Raw genomic sequence first — 20,332 nt, 5'->3', positions numbered from 1 at the left:
AAGATTAATATTACTATGTCATGGTAGTTAAAATTTAATACTTACAGCATATTCTTGAATTTGAACTACGAACCCTAAGTTTCCTAATTATTCTGCTGGTGTAAAACAGTTTCAATAAATACATCACATACCTTAATAGGACTGCTGAGTCTTGTGGCTTGTTTGTAAATATCTCCGTATCTCTATGAAGTTTAAATAATTTGTATATGTTTGATTTGTGGATATTTCATGATACTGTATAGCTTCAAGAATGAGAATATGCCACACAACTATTCATAAGATTTTTGTTTTCCCCTTTTTGAGCCTTTCACATTTGAATTCCAGAAAAGAACTGCCGAAAGACTGCATTGCCTAGTAATCATGTAAGTATTGTATGAGACAAGAGTGTGCAGTTTCTTCAGCAAATCATACAATTCCACAGTACCTTTTTCCAGCCTTAAACTCTCCCAGTTGATCCCTCTCCATCTGCAGTGACTGATCTTTACTGAAGGCGCAGCAAAAACTAAAGCAGCAACCAATACCAATGAAACATTTACCTTGCAGGAACTAAGAATGTAGGTGGCTAAAGTTCCTAACAGTTAATTACTGATTTGTTTTGGGTTTTTTCCCCTACGTTGATCAATTTCTCTGTAACTTCTGCCAAGGAAGGGTCTCGGGTTCTATGCTTAAATGTGTTACTAAAACCAGACTGGTCGAACGAGCTGTCTGTCCTTGCTATTGTGTGCAGATTATTATGGAAATTAATTCAATACTGTGGAAAGTTTGGGGGTGTTTTTCCCAATTTTTTTTAAGGAATTTAGACCATGTGTTTCAAAAGAACAAGGTTATTATGCAGATCAAAATTTTACAAAGCATTTCACATTTTCATACAGAAAACATGGGTGTTTATCATAATCTTCTCTTGAAATGCAAATTGTCATAGTTTGGTTATGCGATTCTTGAATGCCTTACACTTTTCTGTCTAAAACTGAACAAACGAGCAGATAGCTGACGTCTTTTTTCCTCCCTATAACTCAATTACTCAGTCAAGATTTGCCTGTTGTTATTCTTAGCAGTGGATTAATTTGGAATTTTCTGGCTAGTATATGCAAGTACGTATATGCATCACATAGGAGCCTGAGCTTTGTTATTTGACCTAAGAAATGCAACCATGATCTTGGTCACAATTTTTGCTTTTGTGACTGCAAGTGGGATCTAAGGATCTAAAATTCCACTCACGGCAGACACAGGATTTTCATAAGAGGTTTTGATTGTTTTCATGGCAAATCTGGAACAAGAATTCTAAATATTCTTGTAATACTTCAAGGGAGGAGTAGATTGGCTTTTAAGTCTTCTCCTACAAGGAGTAAAAGAATGTCCATACCATTAATTTTTACTAACTCATCATCTCCAGATCAATACGTCTAAGGCTGAAACAAATGTGACTGCTGGAACAGGTGTGATGTGGTAGGACACTAAGAGGCAAAAAGGGAGAAAACCTGAATTCTCTTTTTGCTGGATATCTCCCAGGTTTTTTATTTTTGTGGGTTTTCATTCCTTTGGATCGAGCAGATTGAGAACTATGAACAGAAGTTTTGTCGTGAATGTTTTTAAGTGTTGGTTGTGAAGTATGAAAGAAAAGCATTCTTGTACTGATGGGTCCTGTGACCTGGTAACTGTCTCACAATCTGCAAAGCTTGTACTCCGGCAAAGCCAGGCTCCCAAATTCATGGCGCCAATGTGCTCTTCACATAAACAGCCAATCTGGACTCAAGATATGGAACTGCTAAGAGTTAGAACGGACATTTTTCCAGAAGTTCCCAGGGGAACTTCTGGAAAACTGGATCAAGCAGTTCAAGCGTTTGGGTATTTCATATGGTCTCCTCCATCAAATCTGCTGCCCTAGAAAAAGTGTTTTTTTCCGTCTTCTTTTCATGTGACTGGAAGTTCTCAAGTTAATGTAAAACATCAGTATCTACAGATTTTAGACAAGAAATGCTTTTGAATTATTTTTTGAGCAACAGTGGTTAGTTTAGGACAGCAGGTCTGAGGACTTGTCACGTCAGTACTTCTGAGGGAGGGTAGAGATGGCATGTTGGGGACACGGATGACACATGCACAGACGTGCTGTTTTATTCCGTGCTTTCTGTCACCCCCCCTTGGCCTCTTGTTGTTCAGCAAGTGGCACCGTACCCTGCACCTCATCCCAGGGTGTACTGCGCTGTTCCCTCCGTGCTGATTACTGCCATTCACTCGTATGGGCACAACATACAGGTCAGTGTCTTTCCCTCACAGAAAAACATTAAAACAGCGTAAGAGCAGGCTGCTACTGCTTGTTCCAACACTAAGAGAGAACAAATGAATCAAATGTTACAGGCCGTTTTCTCCTTAGCAACCAAACCAGCTCCGGACATACTTTACTTTTTCTGTACTGCTGGACAAAAGGGAACTGTGCTGTTCAATACGTGAATCGGTAAAACGTTTTTTATAGGCAGTGAAAGGCCAGGGTGTGCTTTTCACAAGACTGAAGGGCGAGAGCTATCAACCTGGTTGAAATCACAGAAGCACTACTCAAGCTGAAAAATCAATATAACCTGAATTTTTTCTGTGCTGCATAGAAACTGCAATTTTTATACTGATAGAAAAAACTATTGCTATGATATTTCTTCTTGGAAAAATGGAATTTTCATGTATTTAAATACAGGAGAACCTCAGCACATCTTATGGCCTGAATTACTGGTAATAAATGACTGTTCTACTAAAACACGCTCCTTACCAGCGTTGCTGGGTTAGCTGATCAAGTGCCAGTGACTACCATGAATTTTGAATGGGTAAAAAAGGTTTCCAAGATTGCCCTAATGTCTGAGAATTTTCGACCCAGTGAAGGAGAATTGATGAGCTATTGGTGGTGCTGGCAGCTTTAGCGGAGAGGATTGTAGTTGGGCAGGGAATGGAGAAGATGGGAAAATGCCTGGAAATCTTCTAGAGGAAAGGCTTTACTGCTCTCTAATCCATGCAAAACGACCCGTGAAGCTCAGTGACAGGAAAATGCAAAGTGCAAAAAGCAAGTTACGTTAGTGACTTGGAGGAATTTAAGGCCTAGTTCATCGCAGGGAGCTGCGGATGATCTCCAAGATCCCGTGGCAGTGAATGCTGAGAACGTTTGCAAAACGCCTTGCTGCTTGAGAAATGCTTTTCCCCTTCAGAAAAGAGTAAATTCCATGGACTGCCTGCAAGACCTTAATCTATCATTCCTTAACTGTGAAAGGTATCTTATTATTGTAAGGCACTCGAACAAAAAGGCAGTGATACTCAAGGGTCACCAAGAATTAATCTTTTGTAATGATTCCTAGAACGTTAACGGGTTTGGCCTATCAAGGCTACTGAAAGATGCTTCTAAAAAGTGTGACAGGTTTACCCTAGTCTTTCAGCTATATTGCTCAGAACAAAAATATAAAAATGTCTAGCACCCTAAAATAACACTAACTTGTCATTTTTAAGGCATGACTGTTTGAATTGTATAAGCTATGATTGTAAATGCTAAATAAAAAAAAAAAAATTAAAAAAAACAGAGCAATGTAGTGATGTACATTCTTCTAAATTATACTTAATTCCTACAGCTGTCAAAAAATAACTCACAGACAAAACTGGGAAATACGAACACAATATTTTAAATGTATAGCTTAAAAAGTAAACTTTGAAATTCATTCTTTACAGTTCTCTTGATCCATAAATCCTCCTCCCATTTCTGTAAATGGTATTTAAAACGACACCTCTTTTTTTATCAACTTTTTTTTATCAGGCTGTGCTATGAGTAAACCACACTTTGTGGCTGCAATGATGTTTTTTCTTTAAACCAGGTTGAACTCCCTCAGGTTTAATTGCAGGATCGTGTCCTTGACAGCAGCAAAGACGAAACGAATATTTTCTGTGTCTGTGGCACAAGTGAAGTGGGAATAGATTACTTTCTCCTTGTCTGGATTCTGATCCTGATACAGCTTCAAAATGAAGTCTCTGGCAGCTTTGACATCTTGTTTAGGTCCTAGTCAAAAGCACAAGTAATGGTTTTGAACAGTTAAAAGCTGACATATGGACAGTATCTTAACAGGCTAATTTCATATTTAAATGTGAAGTCGCCATAAAGGCACTCTCCCTGGTTGGTATTTTCTCATTCATATGTTAGTGGAGCAAAAACGGTTACAACACTGCTTTCTAAAATGTCTGGAGTATGCTTTTTTTCAACAGTAAAGCTTATAGGTCAAGTAATTTTTTATAAAAACCTACGCAACTGAAATTACCCAGCATATATTAATAATTTGCTACATTATTGTAGTTTGTCAAAGACCATGAGAGAAATTAAATTTTCTGAAACACACAGCGTAAACAGGATTCTCTTTGGCCAAGAGAGGGACATGCGTTTTCTCTGTAGCTATTAAATTAATATAATTCTTTTCATTATTAATTGCAGGATTCAACGTGATACATGTCTTGCAGAATATAATACTGTATTAAATAATGGAATACGTGTGTCATTATTTTCATCATTCTTTTGGCAACTTTAAGTATCCGTAACGTGTTAAGGAAAGTTATTCAGGCTGCTTTTTAACTTTGGTCTTTCATATAGATAACAAGTTATAATAATGAACGCAAAACTATACTATGGGTTTTTACTATATATAGAGTTGGATTAATAGCTGTATTCCCCAAGTTCCCCCTGTATCTTGTGTCTTGAGATTGAAGATGGAAAAAGGTGGTGCTTCTCATAAATAGTGATCGTGCCACTTTACAGTAGCAGAGTGGCCGCAAGAAATCTCTTAAGACTCTGTCCACAATGCTCCAGCAAAAAAAAGTTCTAGTAAAACCAAGTAACTTACGTTTGTATTTTAAAGGATAGAGTGGAAAAGCATAGATATCAAATATATAATTCCACTTTCCCTGCTCAATTTAATGAGGAAAAACTAACTGGTTTAAATATGACTTTTAGCTTTGTGAAGATAGCCTGGGATAAATGCTTACCTGTGTATTCTGGAAAGTAACTAATTAGATGGGAATACATTATTTTCTCTTCTAGAAGATCTTTTTTATTTAAAAACAAAATGACTGAAGAATTCAGAAACCAGGGATATGTAATGATAGTTTTAAATAAGGCCTTGCTTTCTTCTATTCGATTCTACAACAACAAAAATCAGTATGAAGTTACACTCTCTAGACAGTAGCATATAGAAATAACATCAGCAGAGATCATCCAGGTTTTTCTGAAAGCTTTTTAAAAAATACTACGTTTATTAAGCGCCATTGCAATGCATTGGTTGATCATTACTCTACATGTTCTATATCCTTTTACTCACTGGGTTTTGGATCAGTGCTATGAATGGCATGATGGCATGTGAAATCAAAGCAAGCCTTAATAATAGAAATTATTTGAATTTTTGTATGAGTTAGCGAACAGCCATGGCCTGCTGCTCCATGAAAGCCTCTTCTGACTTCACAGTGAGAGCTGAAGAAGAGTGTAGCAGGTTAAATATCTGCTATTAACATACTGTAACATAGCCGCAGGACAAGAGTATATGTACTCATCTATACTAGTAATAAAGTCTGTCCGTTTCAAGAAAGATCTAAGGAACACCACATTCAGAGATTGCTGTTCGGAGTTCCTGGGGACAAACCTGTGATAGCAGTCAGTTTGTTATTTATTTCCCAATGTCCAAAGTGAGCATAACAAAATGTTCAAGATGTTGAAAGGAGAAAGAAAATTACAGTTACCAAAGTTGCTCATGCATGAAAAGATGACAGGAAACTTTGAAAACTTGTATCTCAACTACAATGCATATTGTGACACTTGAGCAAGTGAAGTGTGCTTTTCACAGCTGAAACAAATCTTGAGAAAGTGATCTGTAAGGGCTTTGGGACTTCAGAGTTCAAATGGTATTAAGCGTTTTTGAAGGACGTTTGAAGGAATCCTCATACTGCAGGATGTAAAGCAACCACTACCAAAAGGAATGCCTTTCCATTAAAATGCTTTTCTCTAATTGCCTACTGTTTTCTTTTTTGCATCCTTCTCTACAACATCTGGCTACTGCTGATGACAGCACTCTAGAACAGATGGGAGAACTCATCTTATGTTTTCTAACCTTAGGAAGGAGGTAAATTTTAAGTTATTTTGTTTTAATTTTCCTTAATTAATGCACAGGTTAATTCTGAAACATCAGAGACTTAAACAAAACCAAAACCAAACTAATTACAGATGACTGAGGTAGTTTTACTTGCTTAGAGATACCGCTGATACTCAAATTCTCAAACATTTGACATGGCTTAAGAGATTTAAAACATTTTTAAATCATGTTTTGTCTTTTAAGGTAGAGTTCACTTTACAGGCAGGCTGCTAATTTAATACAACTTCGGGACTGCTTGACCAGCTGCTTAATGTAATTCTAGTATTTGCACATGCTTTTATGAAGACATGTGAATGCTGTCTTTCTTAAAAAGCACACATCTTTTTCTGTACCTTATTTAGATACCCATTCCTTACCTCATTGTCACATTCTGCCAAGACTTGATCATATTCACTTAATGCAACTAAGAAAATGATGGAAGTAACACTTTCAAAACAATGGATCCACTTCCTTCTTTCTGACCTTTGGCCACCCACATCCACCATCCTGTTAAACAGAAATACAGTCAACATATTAGTCATTTTCATAAGATACTTTAAATATATCCAAGGCCTTGTAATAGATCACTTACCCGAGATAAGCTTGAACTGTGGAAAGTATATCTTAACATTGTATGTTCTGTTTAATATTTAAACTTGATTCACTTGCTGTAGTGCTACAACTTTCACTGTTCTTTCGTGGTGGTGTGTGTTAATCCCGGTGGGCAGCTAAGCACAACGCAGCTGCTTGCTCACTGTCCCCCCGCACTGTGGGTGGACGGGGGGAGATGAAAGAAAAGAGTAAAAGCAAGAAAACTTGGGGCTCGAGATTAAAAAAGTAACTGTTTAATAAGTGAAGGATAAGTGAAAGAAGAGATAAAGAAAACAAAACAAGTGATGCAAAGGCAATCACTCACCACCTCCCATGGGTAGACCGATGCCCAACCAGTTCCCGAGAAAAAGATGGCCAACCTCCCTAAAGCCCTCTCTTTTCACTTTTATCACCAAGCACGACATTATATGGTGTGAAATACGTCTTTGGTTAGTTCAGATCATCTGCCTGGCTGTGTCCCCTGCCAACCTCTTGTGCGTCCTCCCAATCTATTCACCAGAGGGGCAGAGAAACAGAGGCGGTCTTGGTGCTGTACAAACACTGTTCAACAAAAGCTAAAACACTGGTATGATGTTGTCAGTACTGTTTTGGTTACAAATCTAAAACAGCACCATATCGGTTGCTATGAAGACAATTAACTTTATCATGGCCACTTCAGGCACAATACAAAATATAACTCTGGGGTTTTTTCTGGGCTGGTAGAAGTTTTAGCAAAGGCAGATGTGAACATACTCAATTTTTTTTCCCCACACACTCCAAAATCTCTGTTGCCCCCCCACCCCCAAGAACCGCAGTGTAGTCATATCTCACTCCTCAAAACAATTGAAATGCTCACAAATATCTTAGTTCCCCATCAAATTCCTATGGTTTTGCAGTTAAGTCCCTCACATTTTATCCAGGTCAAAATGCTCCCTAGAACATTGCATTTTCCAGGAAAAAACAAACAACAAAATCACAGGTAGGCTGGTTTGACCATGTGTTATCAGAGTGGATTCTGGTACTGTGTTGTAACTGCAGGCAGTTACAACATCATGTTTTTTCATGATGAAATGGGTAGTTTGGTGGAATAACATCTATAATCATGCTAGTGTGAATTCTGCAATTTTGAAATAAAAAAATACGCTTTCCCTTAGAAAATCAGTAACCCCACCTGTTGCGGTAGCTTGTGTAGTAGCAGATAAGATAATTTTAAGGTGCTCCTCAGACTTTCTTTCAACTTTATGAGTACATTTGTTTCTCTCAATTCCACTGAACGTAATTTTTTTTTTATATGTTATATGGCAGGAAGAATAGAAGTATCTACTGCCGTGACCTTCCACTTTTTTCCCCCTCCTCCTTTCCCTAACTTTATCTAACTGGAAGTTGTAAACTCACTTGAGGGCTTTAACGTATCTATTAGGGCTCTCTCTTGCAAACAATTACAGTCAGAAGGCAAGAACTATTGGCTCTAAATGGAATTAAACTATATTCTGATATGAGCACTCGTGTTACTACGAATACCTTGCCTCTGCACCCCCCATCCAAGACTTTTAATTAAACTAATAGTTCAGAATACACAGCAATTGGGCTACTTGAATTAAAAACCTTTTTTCATGTAATGTGAGTTTCAAAAGCAATGTTTTGAAACATCGACCACTCACGTTACTGTATTAATTTTGGAGACTAACAGGGCTGGAAACATATACAACACTCATTGAACGGAAAAGCTTAAAAGACCTTAGAAGTAAAGCTGCAGCAACTACTTTCATAATTATATACTGAATCATTTGACAGGCAGTCTTACCTAAATATAATATTTTCTAAATCAAAAGGATACTCGATAATTCCTGTAGTTGGAACTCGGACTCTAAGAATATCTTGCTGAGTTGGTACAAATGAGGGCATAGCAATACGATCAAGGTCAGTAAGATAACTGAAAAGTTAAATATACAACAGAAACAAGATTAATGCACCATCATAAATTAATCACATGGATTCAAAACCAAAGTACTGACCAGCAATCACAGAAGTGTTCCCATAAAAGCAGCTAAACAGAAATTCAGTTGTGCATGGCCTTAGCGCAATTGTTGCTGGCTTAAAACTATAAAACCCTTTACTTTAGCTGAGATCTAAACGTACATTTCAGGCAAAATAATACTAATCAAAAGAGATGATGCCTGAATGTTCTATAGACAATCAGCCCACACCCAAAATGATGGATTTTATTTGAATAACCTTTGCTATTACCCCAGAACGAACATGAGAATTAAGGTTTGCACACAAATATCAGTCCCAGTCATAATGTTTACCAACAGTACTCTATCCCCTGTCACTTCATCCGTGATGCTAATATTGCACACAAATGCGAAAGGTTACTGGACAGAATTCAGAAAAATAATTAATGGAAAGCACTGCAAATATGAATGCTTCAAACTTACATATTTTTAATACAAAAGATGATGCATTTAGTTTCTTGTCTGCCCATGCAGTCATTCCTAACTTTACCTTCCTTAGTTTCACAAGTTTCTTGTGGTTTCCATGGCTGGGATTAAATTCTAGGATGACATTCCTGTGCCTCAATAAACGAGCAGTGAGTGAGCAAGACACAAAGAACCGAGGCCCAGTATTCCTCTCTGCAATCTATCTTCCCACCACTAGAGGGCAACATTAGATCATCCAAAATCCTAACAAGGCATACAGAAAGTTTAAGGTGTATTCCAAATCATACAACATGGTTGAAGCACAAACTTTCCTTTAGTTAAGCACTAATTCCCCCCTTTTCCTTTGGTGGAAGAGGGAGGGTGTCGGTGTATTCTCCCCTTGCTGCCTAAACATCCCTCACATTTGGGGCCCAAAATAAAAAATACTTACACTTAATATTATCACTTACTCAGAAAAGATTTCTCTTAAGAAAATTCCTCCTCTCCAGCAATGTAGCAAATTGTTATTAATGAGATCTCAATTGTAATTAACAGTAAAAGGAAGATTCAATAAAATTTAAAATAAAACTGATTTTCAGTTGTGGCTGATTTCTTAGGAAATGAGGCTACAGTAGACCATTAAGTGGCATTCTCCTTCTCCAATGTAGGATTATTTAAGAACAAAGCAGACAAACATCTGTCAAGAATGATAATGCTTAACACACAGGAACAGATTGCCTATGTGTAACCATTCCAAGTTCAAGTTTACCATAAATGCCTAATCTAAATGTTCCTTGCTGCAATTTAACCCTGTTACTTTTCAACCTTGGCAGAAACAGGAATGTAAATTTTCTGTTCTCATTAAACAATCTTTTCACAATTAAATTCTTTGAAAATTGGGGGAGAGACTTATCTTCATTCTTATTTATATCGTAAATTTTTCACGTTAACTGAACTCTCTGACCTGCCCGCTTGTTGTCAATACATTTTGTACAGCTGTTTTTCATGATTTCCCCCAAGGGAAACTCAGTTATGTACCAGCTGTGTTGACCTCAGAACTGGGAGGGATGATGGTTCCAGTATGCTCAGAAAGCCTAAAATTAGTTTGTTTCATCACTCCAGCTTAAAATTTATTGTGTACCACAGGCCAACAGAGACACAGGTATAACTAATAAAATCAGAGTGAACCTATCTCTTCATCTTGAGCCAGCAGTGTGCCCAGAAGGTGGCCAACGGCATCCTGGCCTGTATCAGAAATAGTGTGGCCAGCAGGAGCAGAGAGGTGATCGTGCCCCTGTACTCGGCACTGCTGAGGCCGCACCTCGAATCCTGTGTTCAGTTTTGGGCCCCTCACTACAAGAAGGACATGGAGGTGCTGGAGCGTGTCCAGAGGAGGGCAACGAAGCTGGTGAAGGGCCTGGAGCACAAGTCTTATGAGGAGCGGCTGAGGGAACTGGGGTTGTTTAGCCTGGAGAAGAGGAGGCTGAGGGGAGACCTCATCGCGCTCTACAACTACCTGAAAGGAGGTTGTAGTGAGGTGGGTGTTGGTCTCTTCTGCCAAGTAACCAGCGATAGGACGAGAGGAAATGGCCTCAAGTTGCACCAGGGGAGGTTTAGATTGGACATTAGGAGAAATTTCTTTACTGAAAGAGTGGTCAAGCCTTGGAACAGAGTGCCCAGGGAAGTGGTGGAGTCACCATCCCTGGAGGTATTTAAAAGATGTGTAGGTGTCGTGCTTAGGGACATGGTTTAGTGGTGGACTTGGCAGGGCTAGGTTAACAGTTGGACTCGATGTTCTTAAGGGTCTTTTCCAACCTAAATGATTCTATGATTAACTTCATTAAGTCTAGCTTGTCCTTGTAATTACACAGTGTACTTACTACTTGGCAGAGTCTGAGAGCTGGTACTCCCTCCGTCTGTCATAGCATTCTTGAATTCCTGGGTCTTCCCAGAGCTTCTTGATTGCTTCAACTTGTTTTCTTTCCAGCACTGTCACTTTATCCACTTCCACTTCTTTGATCATCTGAGCACTCTCCTAATCAATTAAATGGTTACACTATTGTGAGAAAGGATTGCCGTCAGCATGCAGTACCCACTCTCCCCTTTCTTTATTATATTCTTCCCATCAATAAGACTAAGCATCAGAAAGGAACCTAGGAGAAAATAAGCAGTTTTAATCCTTGAATGCATTTAATTTCTCAAGTCAAATGACTGGTACTGAAAGTTTTAAACAAGTTAGTCTTGCTTACTGTCATCCAGGTGTGATTTTTCTTTTTAAAAGAGGATCTTGACAAACGTTTTTAAACTCACTAAATTTTAATACCAATTTATAATAGTGGTAATGTTTCTAAAATTCTAGATACTTTCTTTAGTACAGATACTTTTGGTACGTTTGTTGGTTTGTTTCAGGACAAACCAGAGGCTGACCTAGCATAAACAGTCATCAAGCAGGCATCAAATTCCTACAAGCCATCTTCTGCTTAATGCCTATCTCAGTGAGAAACAGCCAAGGTGCTACTCTATGGAAAGAAATAATTTTTCTTTGCTGTTAAGTGTAAGAGGTATTGCAAACATAAATGTAAGTTTTGCTTTTAAGGGATACAGAAGAATCTGTTGTTCTGCAGCGAATGGTGCAGAATCAAGCTGATCTGCTTGAGGGAAGGGATGCCATCCAGAGGGCTTGAGGAGTGGACCTGTGCAAACTTCATGAAGGTCAACAAGGCCAAGTGTAAGATCCTGCACCTGGATCGGGGCAACCCCCGGTATCAACACAGGCTGGGGGACGAAGGGATTGAGAGCAGCCCTGCCGAGAAGGACTTGGGGTACTGGTGGGTGAAAAGCTGGACAAGAGCCAACAATGTGCGCTTGCAGCTCAGAAAGCCAACCGTACCCTGGGCTGCATCAAAAGAAGCGTGGCCAGCAGGTTGAGGGAGGTGATTCTGCCCCTCTACTCTGCTCCAGTGATCCTCAGTACAGGATACACCTGGAGTACTGCATCCAGCTCTGGGGTCCTCAGTACAGGAAAGACATGGACTTGTTGGAGTGGGTCCAGAGGAGGGCCACAAAGATGATCAGAGGGATGGAGCACCTCTCCTAAGAAGAAAGGCTGAGAGGGTTGGAGTTGTTCAGCCTGGAGGACAGAAGGCTCCAGGGAGACTTTATTGTGGCCTTTCAGTACTTAAAAGGGGCTTATAAGAAAGACAGGGACAGACTTTTTACCAGGACCTGTAGTGAAAGGACAAGGGGCAACGGCTTTAAACTGAAGGAGGGCAGACTTAGCTTGGACATAACGGAGAAACTTTTTATGATGAGGGTGGTAAGGCACTGGACCAGGTTGCCCAGAGAAGCTGCAGATGCCTCATCCCTGGAAGTGTTGAAGGTCAGGTTGGATGGGGCTTTGAGCAACGTGATCTAGTGGAAGGCACAGGGGGGTTGGACTAGATGATCTTTAAAGGTCCCTTCCAACTCAAACCATTCTATGATTGGAAGTGTTCTTTTCTGAAACTGTTCAACTTGGTATATAGTGATGTTTGCTAATACCTTTAGTGGTCTGGTATTGTTCTAAAATGCATTTAATATTGAAATAAATTAACTTATTTAGTGTTTGGAATAAAATAGATTGGTTATTGCACATTCAGTTTGCCAACACTTTTTCCAGTACATTGCTAGAGATCATCTAGGTCATCCTCTTTGAAAATGAAATAAGGTTCCTTCCTGACCTCTTATTTAAGCTTGGGAGAGTCACAAATAGTAACGCTGCACACAGATCTCGTTTGGATCCAGGGCAGTGAATTCTTGGGTCTGAACTGGAAAATCTGAATACTGACAGACCTGTTAATCTAGTCATTCAAAATGAGATAAAGATCAGGCAGAAAACAGGACTTTTGTAGTTATGGGGTCTTTAAGTTACCATGGGCAACTGCAAACCCGTGTAACATAGAGCCTAACGCCTCAAAAGCAATTTCTCCTTGCTCAGTTCAAAATAATTTTAAATATTCTAACTCTCAAAAATATGAATATGCCACTCTTCTGAGTTTTCATATCAAAGACTTACAATGCATTCATAATGCCTGGGAAAATTCTCCATGATTGGAATTATCTTTTACAGGTTTTCAGGTATTTTGATTTTACAGGTGTTCTGTTACACAAAACCAAATGCCAAGTCTGCTGATTTTTGTTAAAACTCTTTTTCTAAAATAGTAGGTAAAAGCTTTAAACATAGCTGTTATAATTACTGCTACACTGTAAATTGTTAATCAACGTCAATAGTTTAAAATGCATCATGGTATAAACATCCCTGTTAGTATTTCTTGTAGATTCTTTACAGATATAATATAATCCATATTGGGGTTTTTACCTTAATTTTACAGAACATAACTATGTTAGCAAGACAGATAATACTGTCTATTGAATAAATTTTTCTGTTCTGTAATTATTATATCGAATGTTCATGCTGAGCTAGAACAATGTAGGAAGAGCTTTACCTGTGATTTATACTTTATTTAGGCACTGTATATGAGGCAACAGATTAGAGACCCTGTGTCCTGGCAGTAACCTTTCTCCATATTTTCAATCTTATCTGGTGAAAGACGTGCAGAATAATTTGGATTATGAATAACTCTTCCTTCAATTCACTAAAGTCCCAGAACAGATATGCTTTTCTAGAGAAAAGAAAGGGCACTGACATGCAAATACCTATCACAGCATTTTGATTGATTAGGGTTGACTCAGGCTTCATTCCACGCTAAAACTTTGCATGTGTCTAAGAGGGCTTCATGTAACCGTAGCTGCAAAACCAGCTTTGGTACCAGGTCTTTGTGAAAAGAAGTATTTCGTAAGTGTCTACATCTGCAAACCCCAGTCCCCTTATTTGGCCAAGTGCCATGTGACATCAGGAAAAATCCTTTTTGGGAAAATAATTCAGATTAATCTTTCATTTCATAGTATATAACAAATAGAGTTCAACACTAACAGCTAGTCTCATGTTCGTAATTCAAAGAAAAAAAATCCTACAATGAAGTGAAAAATTACTTAAAGCACCACGTGATTTTACTATCATTCCACAGGTACGTCTTCCTCATCCTCAGTAAACAGGCACGTTACTAATAAAAAACACCTTTGGTATGAATTATGGGTGGATAATATGACATGAAAGCAAGATACAGAAAATTTCGGTTTCCTTAAAATGCAGTCTTCAAGATAAATGAGTAATGAGTAATCTTAGGAGATAGTGTACAATAATCCAGCCAGGATCTGATGGAAAAGGGGATTAAACTTGAAACACACTCCAAGATATCCTTAGAAGCAGCAGATAGTCCTTCAACCTGGGCAGTAGGAGAATCCTGTATTTTTTATACTGGGAAATACCAGCATCTTAACTAAAAGGTAGGTGTCGCGGGGTTTTGTGTGAGTGTGTGCGCATGTGCGCGAGGGTGTGACAATTTATTACTAACTGCAAATATTCCTCGTAAGTAACAACCAGAGCAATGCCTGCTATTCCAGCCTCTGACTACTATAATGATTGAAGTAAATGATTTTTCTACAAAATTGTGTTGACATGATAAAACATATCAACGTAAAATAGGATTATGATTGGAAATTGATTGTTTGTTTTACATCTAGTTTTACGTAAGAGTGATTGTCAAACATTTATATTAGTTATAGCTTAGTTGCAGACATTCTGTATTGTATTCGTGGTCAACACAAATATTAATTGCAACTGAACTGAAAATTTGCAAGCCATGGCAAAATTAACTAAGCCCCTAAACTCTATACACAGCTCTTCCAGTACATAATAAGAACCAGTTCTGCTAATCAGGACTTTCTTTTAAATTGTTGTATCTAACCCACTGAAGGATTTTTGCTGACTATTGCAAATAACCTTTGCCTTTGAATCCGTCACAAACTGAAAGCTAAATAATTTTTCTAAGCCACTATAGCTCTTTAAGCTAGTTTGACATCTGATAAAATGCTTAAATGTCCTTTGTTTCCTCTGGTTAAACACTATAAAGGGTAACTGAATGATGTAAGATGTCCACAAAGCTCACAGGGCTTTTATTATTTTGCTGTAGAATCCCACCACTGGGAATTCTAGAAAAGGGTTATTAAATCTTGTCAACAGTTAGTAATAATGTAAGTTTACATTTTAACAAATATCTTTTGGCACTGCCAACAGCATACCATGAAAGTAGTTTAAATATCATGAAACTTTATACTGGGATTTTGGCAAGAAGTGGACCTCACCGTTTCAAGTGGACAGGGTCATATTTTAAAACCTTCCTCTGCAACTTGAAGAACACCAGAAAATTGGTTTTCATTTCCCTCAAAGCAAGAGTGGAATTTTATAGAATTCTCACATACGACTAAGAAGTTAGTCCAAGAGAAGTTGTGGAAATATGCAGCATTGTAATACATGAGCAGGAAGAACAGAAAGGGCTCACTAATATGTGAAGAAAACAAAACAAAACAGATCTACAATCATTACAGACCAAACCAAGGAACAAAGAGGGGAAATGCAAAACAGCACAAGCACATGTTAACAACGTCAGTTATTGGCATAAAATTTTTTTAATGAAATGCAAGCAACAAATGAGTTCCAGAATTCACTCTTTATTAAAATATGTATAGCACATTATGCTCTCTCTAAACACAGAGTGAGCAGGAACAGCAAAAGCTACATTAAAAGTGCTGTAACATTTTTATATTAAAAATCCCTATTCTGAAGTTACCTTACTTCAGGCTGATTTTTTAAGTAGACCTCTGCTTCTCGATGATGTGGTGCAGGTAGAGAAAAGAATACAGATGATAAGGGTAAGTAATTTTGAATACAAAAGAAGTAGGAGAATATACTTGTTCCATTAAAAAAAACACCACCACAAAACAAAACCGAAAAACAAACCTTTTGATCCTGGAAAGAAAACTGATCATATATAACACAGACAGTGGCAAAATTGTTTGGCAAATACATTCAAAACCTGTGTCTAAGCTGCTTAGAATACTAAAAATCTATTAGTTTCTTAAAAATCTATTAGAATCATAGAATCATTAAGGTTGGAAAAGACCTCTAAGATCATCGAGTCCAACCGTCAACCCAACACCACCATGCCCACTACACCATGTCCTTAAGCACCACATCTACACGTCTTTTAAATACTTCCAGGGATGGGGACTCAACCACTTCCCTGGGCAGCCTGTTCCAAGGCCTGACCACTCTTTCAGTAAAGAAATTTCTCCTAATGTCCCACCTAAACCTCCCTTGGCGCAACTTGAGGCCATTTCCTCTCGTCCTATCGCTAGTTACTTGGCAGAAGAGACCAACACCCACCTCGCTACAACCTCCTTTCAGGTAGTTGTAGAGCGCGATGAGGTCTCCCCTCAGCCTCCTCTTCTCCAGGCTAAACAACCCCAGTTCCCTCAGCCGCTCCTCATAAGACTTGTGCTCCAGGCCCTTCACCAGCTTCGTTGCCCTCCTCTGGACACGCTCCAGCACCTCCATGTCCTTCTTGTAGTGAGGGGCCCAAAACTGAACACAGGATTCGAGGTGCGGCCTCAGCAGTGCCGAGTACAGGGGCACGATCACCTCCCTGCTCCTGCTGGCCACACTATTTCTGATACAGGCCAGGATGCCGTTGGCCACCTTCTGGCCACCTGGGCACACTGCCGGCTCATGTTCAGCCGGCTGTCAACCAGCACCCCCAGGTCCTTTTCCTCTGGGCAGCTTTCCAGCCACTCTTCCCCAAGCCTGTAGCGTTGCCTGGGGTTGTTGTGACCCAAGTGCAGGACCTGGCACTTGGCCTTGTTGAACCTCATACAGTTGGCCTCGGCCCATGGATCCAGCCTGTCCAGGTCCCTCTGCAGAGCCTTCCCACCCTCCAGCAGATCAACACTCCCGCCCAGCTTGGTGTCGTCTGCAAACTTACTGAGGGAGCACTCGATCCCCTCATCCAGATCGTTGATAAAGATATTGAACAGGACCGGCCCCAAAACTGAGCCCTGGGGAACATCGCTCGTGTTTTCATCTGTTTTCATCAAAAAGATATACTAAAAGGAAATAAAATAATCAGTAGGGGTCTTGAATATGCCTTTTTCACTTTACACAGTAATAGCACTGGGTAAAAGCAGCTTTCTCATCTTTTGTGAAAGTGCCAAGAAACATGCACAAATGCTAGCTGAATGAGTATAATATTAAATACAGCTTGTAGTAAGGACAGATCTTTGCCAGACAAGAAATGGATAACACCACAAGCGACATTTTTTTAGATATATGAATAAATTTTACCTCCAGCTGTTACATGCGATGCATAGAACTGATTATTTCAGTAAAGCTTCTTTTTAAAGCGTCTGAATCTCCAGACTTGGAAAAAAATTATATTTGACTTGATACTTTGCAGCTCTGTCATATTTCTTAGGAACCCAAAAATGGTTCTATGTGTTATCTTATGAAGGTCTTTGTATTTATAAGGCCTGAATTTATACATATATTTATTTCTTCACACGTAACCTAGGTTATTACTCCTTTAAAAGGTTTTCTGAGAAAGGCAGTCTGTTTTGGAGCAATAACTACTGAAAGTGTAAACGCCCAGTGGTAAAGACAGGAATTATTTATTTTAAAAGTGCTGCAAGAACTAATGAAGCTCCTATTTTTCGACGCATTTATTTATATTTTATGGTGTTTGCACTTTGCTTTCATACCCTAGGTCCTTCCGCATTTGGCTGGGCAAAACAAACTACGAAATGCTCCAATAAAAGTCATACTTGGAAGCTACAGCAGGTTCTTCACAGCAAACAGAGGATCACAGAAGGGACACAAAGTGGTTATGCAGTATTGGGAGGTTACAAGAACAGCCAGTTAAGGGTGTATACCGCTTCAGAAACACATTATTTATCAAGAGATCCTTAGCTACAGCAGGAGTTTAAGTCTTCATACTGTGTGAATAGGAAGTTTGTGAGTATCACTGAACACATTTTACATCTCTAAACATTTTTACTTTTACAGTGCCACTGAAATACACATTATATCTCACTACAGAATATGTAGAAATATGCAATTAAATACTTGCCTCTTCTTCATACTATGGTTAGGCCCATTAATTTAACTTCCAGGGAGTATAATGTGATATATTTTGGAAGTCATTGTGTTTTACTAAAACCATTTTAGTAAACCATTTTAGTTTGCATTCATTTTTATCTCATTTTTTGAAACAGTCCCATCAGTTAATTTGACTTAATAAATAGAGTGTGTTTGTTCCTAAAGAAATAAAAAGAGAATACATAAAATCGGGGGGGGGGGGGGAAGGGGGGAGGAACGACCACCAAAAACGCCTAAGATTTTATAATTCACTACAATGCGGAATAGGAAGCTGCAATTCCCAGGCCATATATAATTTTAGTAAAAGTTACTGATTAACAAATAACATTTTAAGTTTTATTGAGAAGTTATGTGAATTTCAATTCTGTTGGCTTGTTGTTGCTGCTGTTGAAAATTCTTTGAATTGGAACCAAATGCAAGCCCAAACACAGACCCAAACACTTAAGTCAATCTCCTCTTGGTACCAGCAAGGCTACTAAGTTTTGCTGAATTACAAGCACTGCACATAGCTCCTCTGGTTGAGGCATAGTTTTTTTCATATCTCAACCTCTATTACTGACGTAAAGGACACACTAAGAGACTTCTAAAATTAGCTACACAATTACCTATGATTGTTTTGTTTACATATTTTGGGTACAGAAGGAACTGAACATGAACAAACTACTCTTAAAACTAAGGAAGAGGAAGCTAACAACTGGCTGAGCTGTACATAAAATGTACACAGAGCAGCTATTGCCAGTATCTCCTAATTATCATCAGAGGAAGAGACAAGAGTTAAGTGTATGAGGGTTAATTTCAATTTCCAAGTGAAAGAACATTTTGGAAGAGGAAAATTAAGGAAGGTGAAAAGAGCAGGGGAACTAAATGCTCGAACGTTTAGAGTTAAGACATTATATGCTAAAGATAAATAAATATTGCTTATTTTGCAGTCTCTCATTATTCAGCTTTAATAGTGCATTGCTCTATGGCTATGAAAAGGTACCTGGTCATAGACTGGATAACTAGATAGGAACAGCAGATTAAGTTGAAGATTAAATTTCTGCAAATTAAAATAATGAATTGATACCATCCTGGTTGTGCACCAACCCCTTACCATAAGCTTCGATTGCATCTTTCTTACTGAGGCTATTCTGTCTGCCACCCATAGGCTGTAGTAAATTCCTTCTCTAAGTTTTCCGTCATTACTAGTCCCCCATCTATGATAACAGCAGGAATAGCAAACAGTACACCAGCTAGCGTAAGCAAAGTAAGACTAAGCAGTGCAACTGTAAAAATACCAGGGCAAACCACCAAAGAGATTGTAACTGGCAACACAAAATTTTTGGCAAAGACCTGATTGAAAACAAGACCTCACAGTCTGGTCTTATCTAAAATTTAATGGATTACCCTTAAAAAAACATAAGAGAATCACAAGATATTTGTTTTCTTCTTCACAAAATGAAACAGTTTGCAGTTAATCTTTATATATTTGCCTTTTGTTAAATCATGTGTGACAGTGCATCCATATATATGTAAATGTTGGTCAACTTCTTCAAACACAAGACTTGTTTCTGCAGTGTCACACACATGAGGACTAAAAGCAAGCATGTACACATATAAATACACAAGCATACATATAAATACACAGGTACAAATATAAATACACAAGTACACATATGTGTAATTTGTGGCTTCCAAACCTCATTTTCCTACACTTCTAGTTTACAGAGGGAAGGGAGAAACAAAAACTATCAGTATAATATCCTCAGATATAATCAAGTGACATCTTTTATTTCTTGGTTCATTTTTCCACCCTATAGTAGAGATCAGTGGCACACTGCAAAAATATTTGGGTCACATACAATACCATACAATGTCATTGTACTTTAACCTGTGGGTAATGCACTAATATTATCTATTAATATTGCACATGAGTATGTGAGATATTCTCTGACCCGCCCAGATAGTCTATTCTCTGTTTTCCAATTACTCCCTTCCCTGTGATTTTGAGCAGAGATTATGTCAAGGTGCCAGCTATTTGAGGAACAGGTTCTATCCAGGAAAATTTGTCTACTTGTCTGTGATGCCAAAATTTGTAGTTTAATCCAATCGCATATACTAGA

The 20,332-nt window shown here is 38.5% G+C and overlaps 1 protein-coding gene across 1 annotated transcript in view; it reads right to left on the bottom strand.

Moving 5' to 3' along the window:
- Window positions 1–3,627: 3,627 nt before the first annotated feature.
- The window catches only part of LOC142075576 (guanine nucleotide-binding protein subunit alpha-14), a 78,407-nt gene continuing 61,702 nt past the window's right edge, over window positions 3,628–20,332 (bottom strand). The window contains exons 3-7 of the mRNA XM_075137061.1: window positions 11,023–11,177; window positions 8,527–8,655; window positions 6,509–6,638; window positions 4,996–5,149; window positions 3,628–4,021 (exon numbers count right to left, since the gene is read on the bottom strand). Of these exons, the coding sequence (XP_074993162.1) occupies window positions 3,831–4,021; window positions 4,996–5,149; window positions 6,509–6,638; window positions 8,527–8,655; window positions 11,023–11,177 (759 nt within the window). The 3' untranslated portion in view covers window positions 3,628–3,830. The remainder of the gene's footprint in view (window positions 4,022–4,995; window positions 5,150–6,508; window positions 6,639–8,526; window positions 8,656–11,022; window positions 11,178–20,332) is intronic.

The sequence above is a fragment of the Calonectris borealis genome, chromosome Z (genome assembly GCF_964195595.1).
Source record: "Calonectris borealis chromosome Z, bCalBor7.hap1.2, whole genome shotgun sequence".
Lineage (NCBI taxonomy): Eukaryota > Metazoa > Chordata > Aves > Procellariiformes > Procellariidae > Calonectris > Calonectris borealis.
This window is presented reverse-complemented; position numbering and strand designations above follow the sequence as displayed.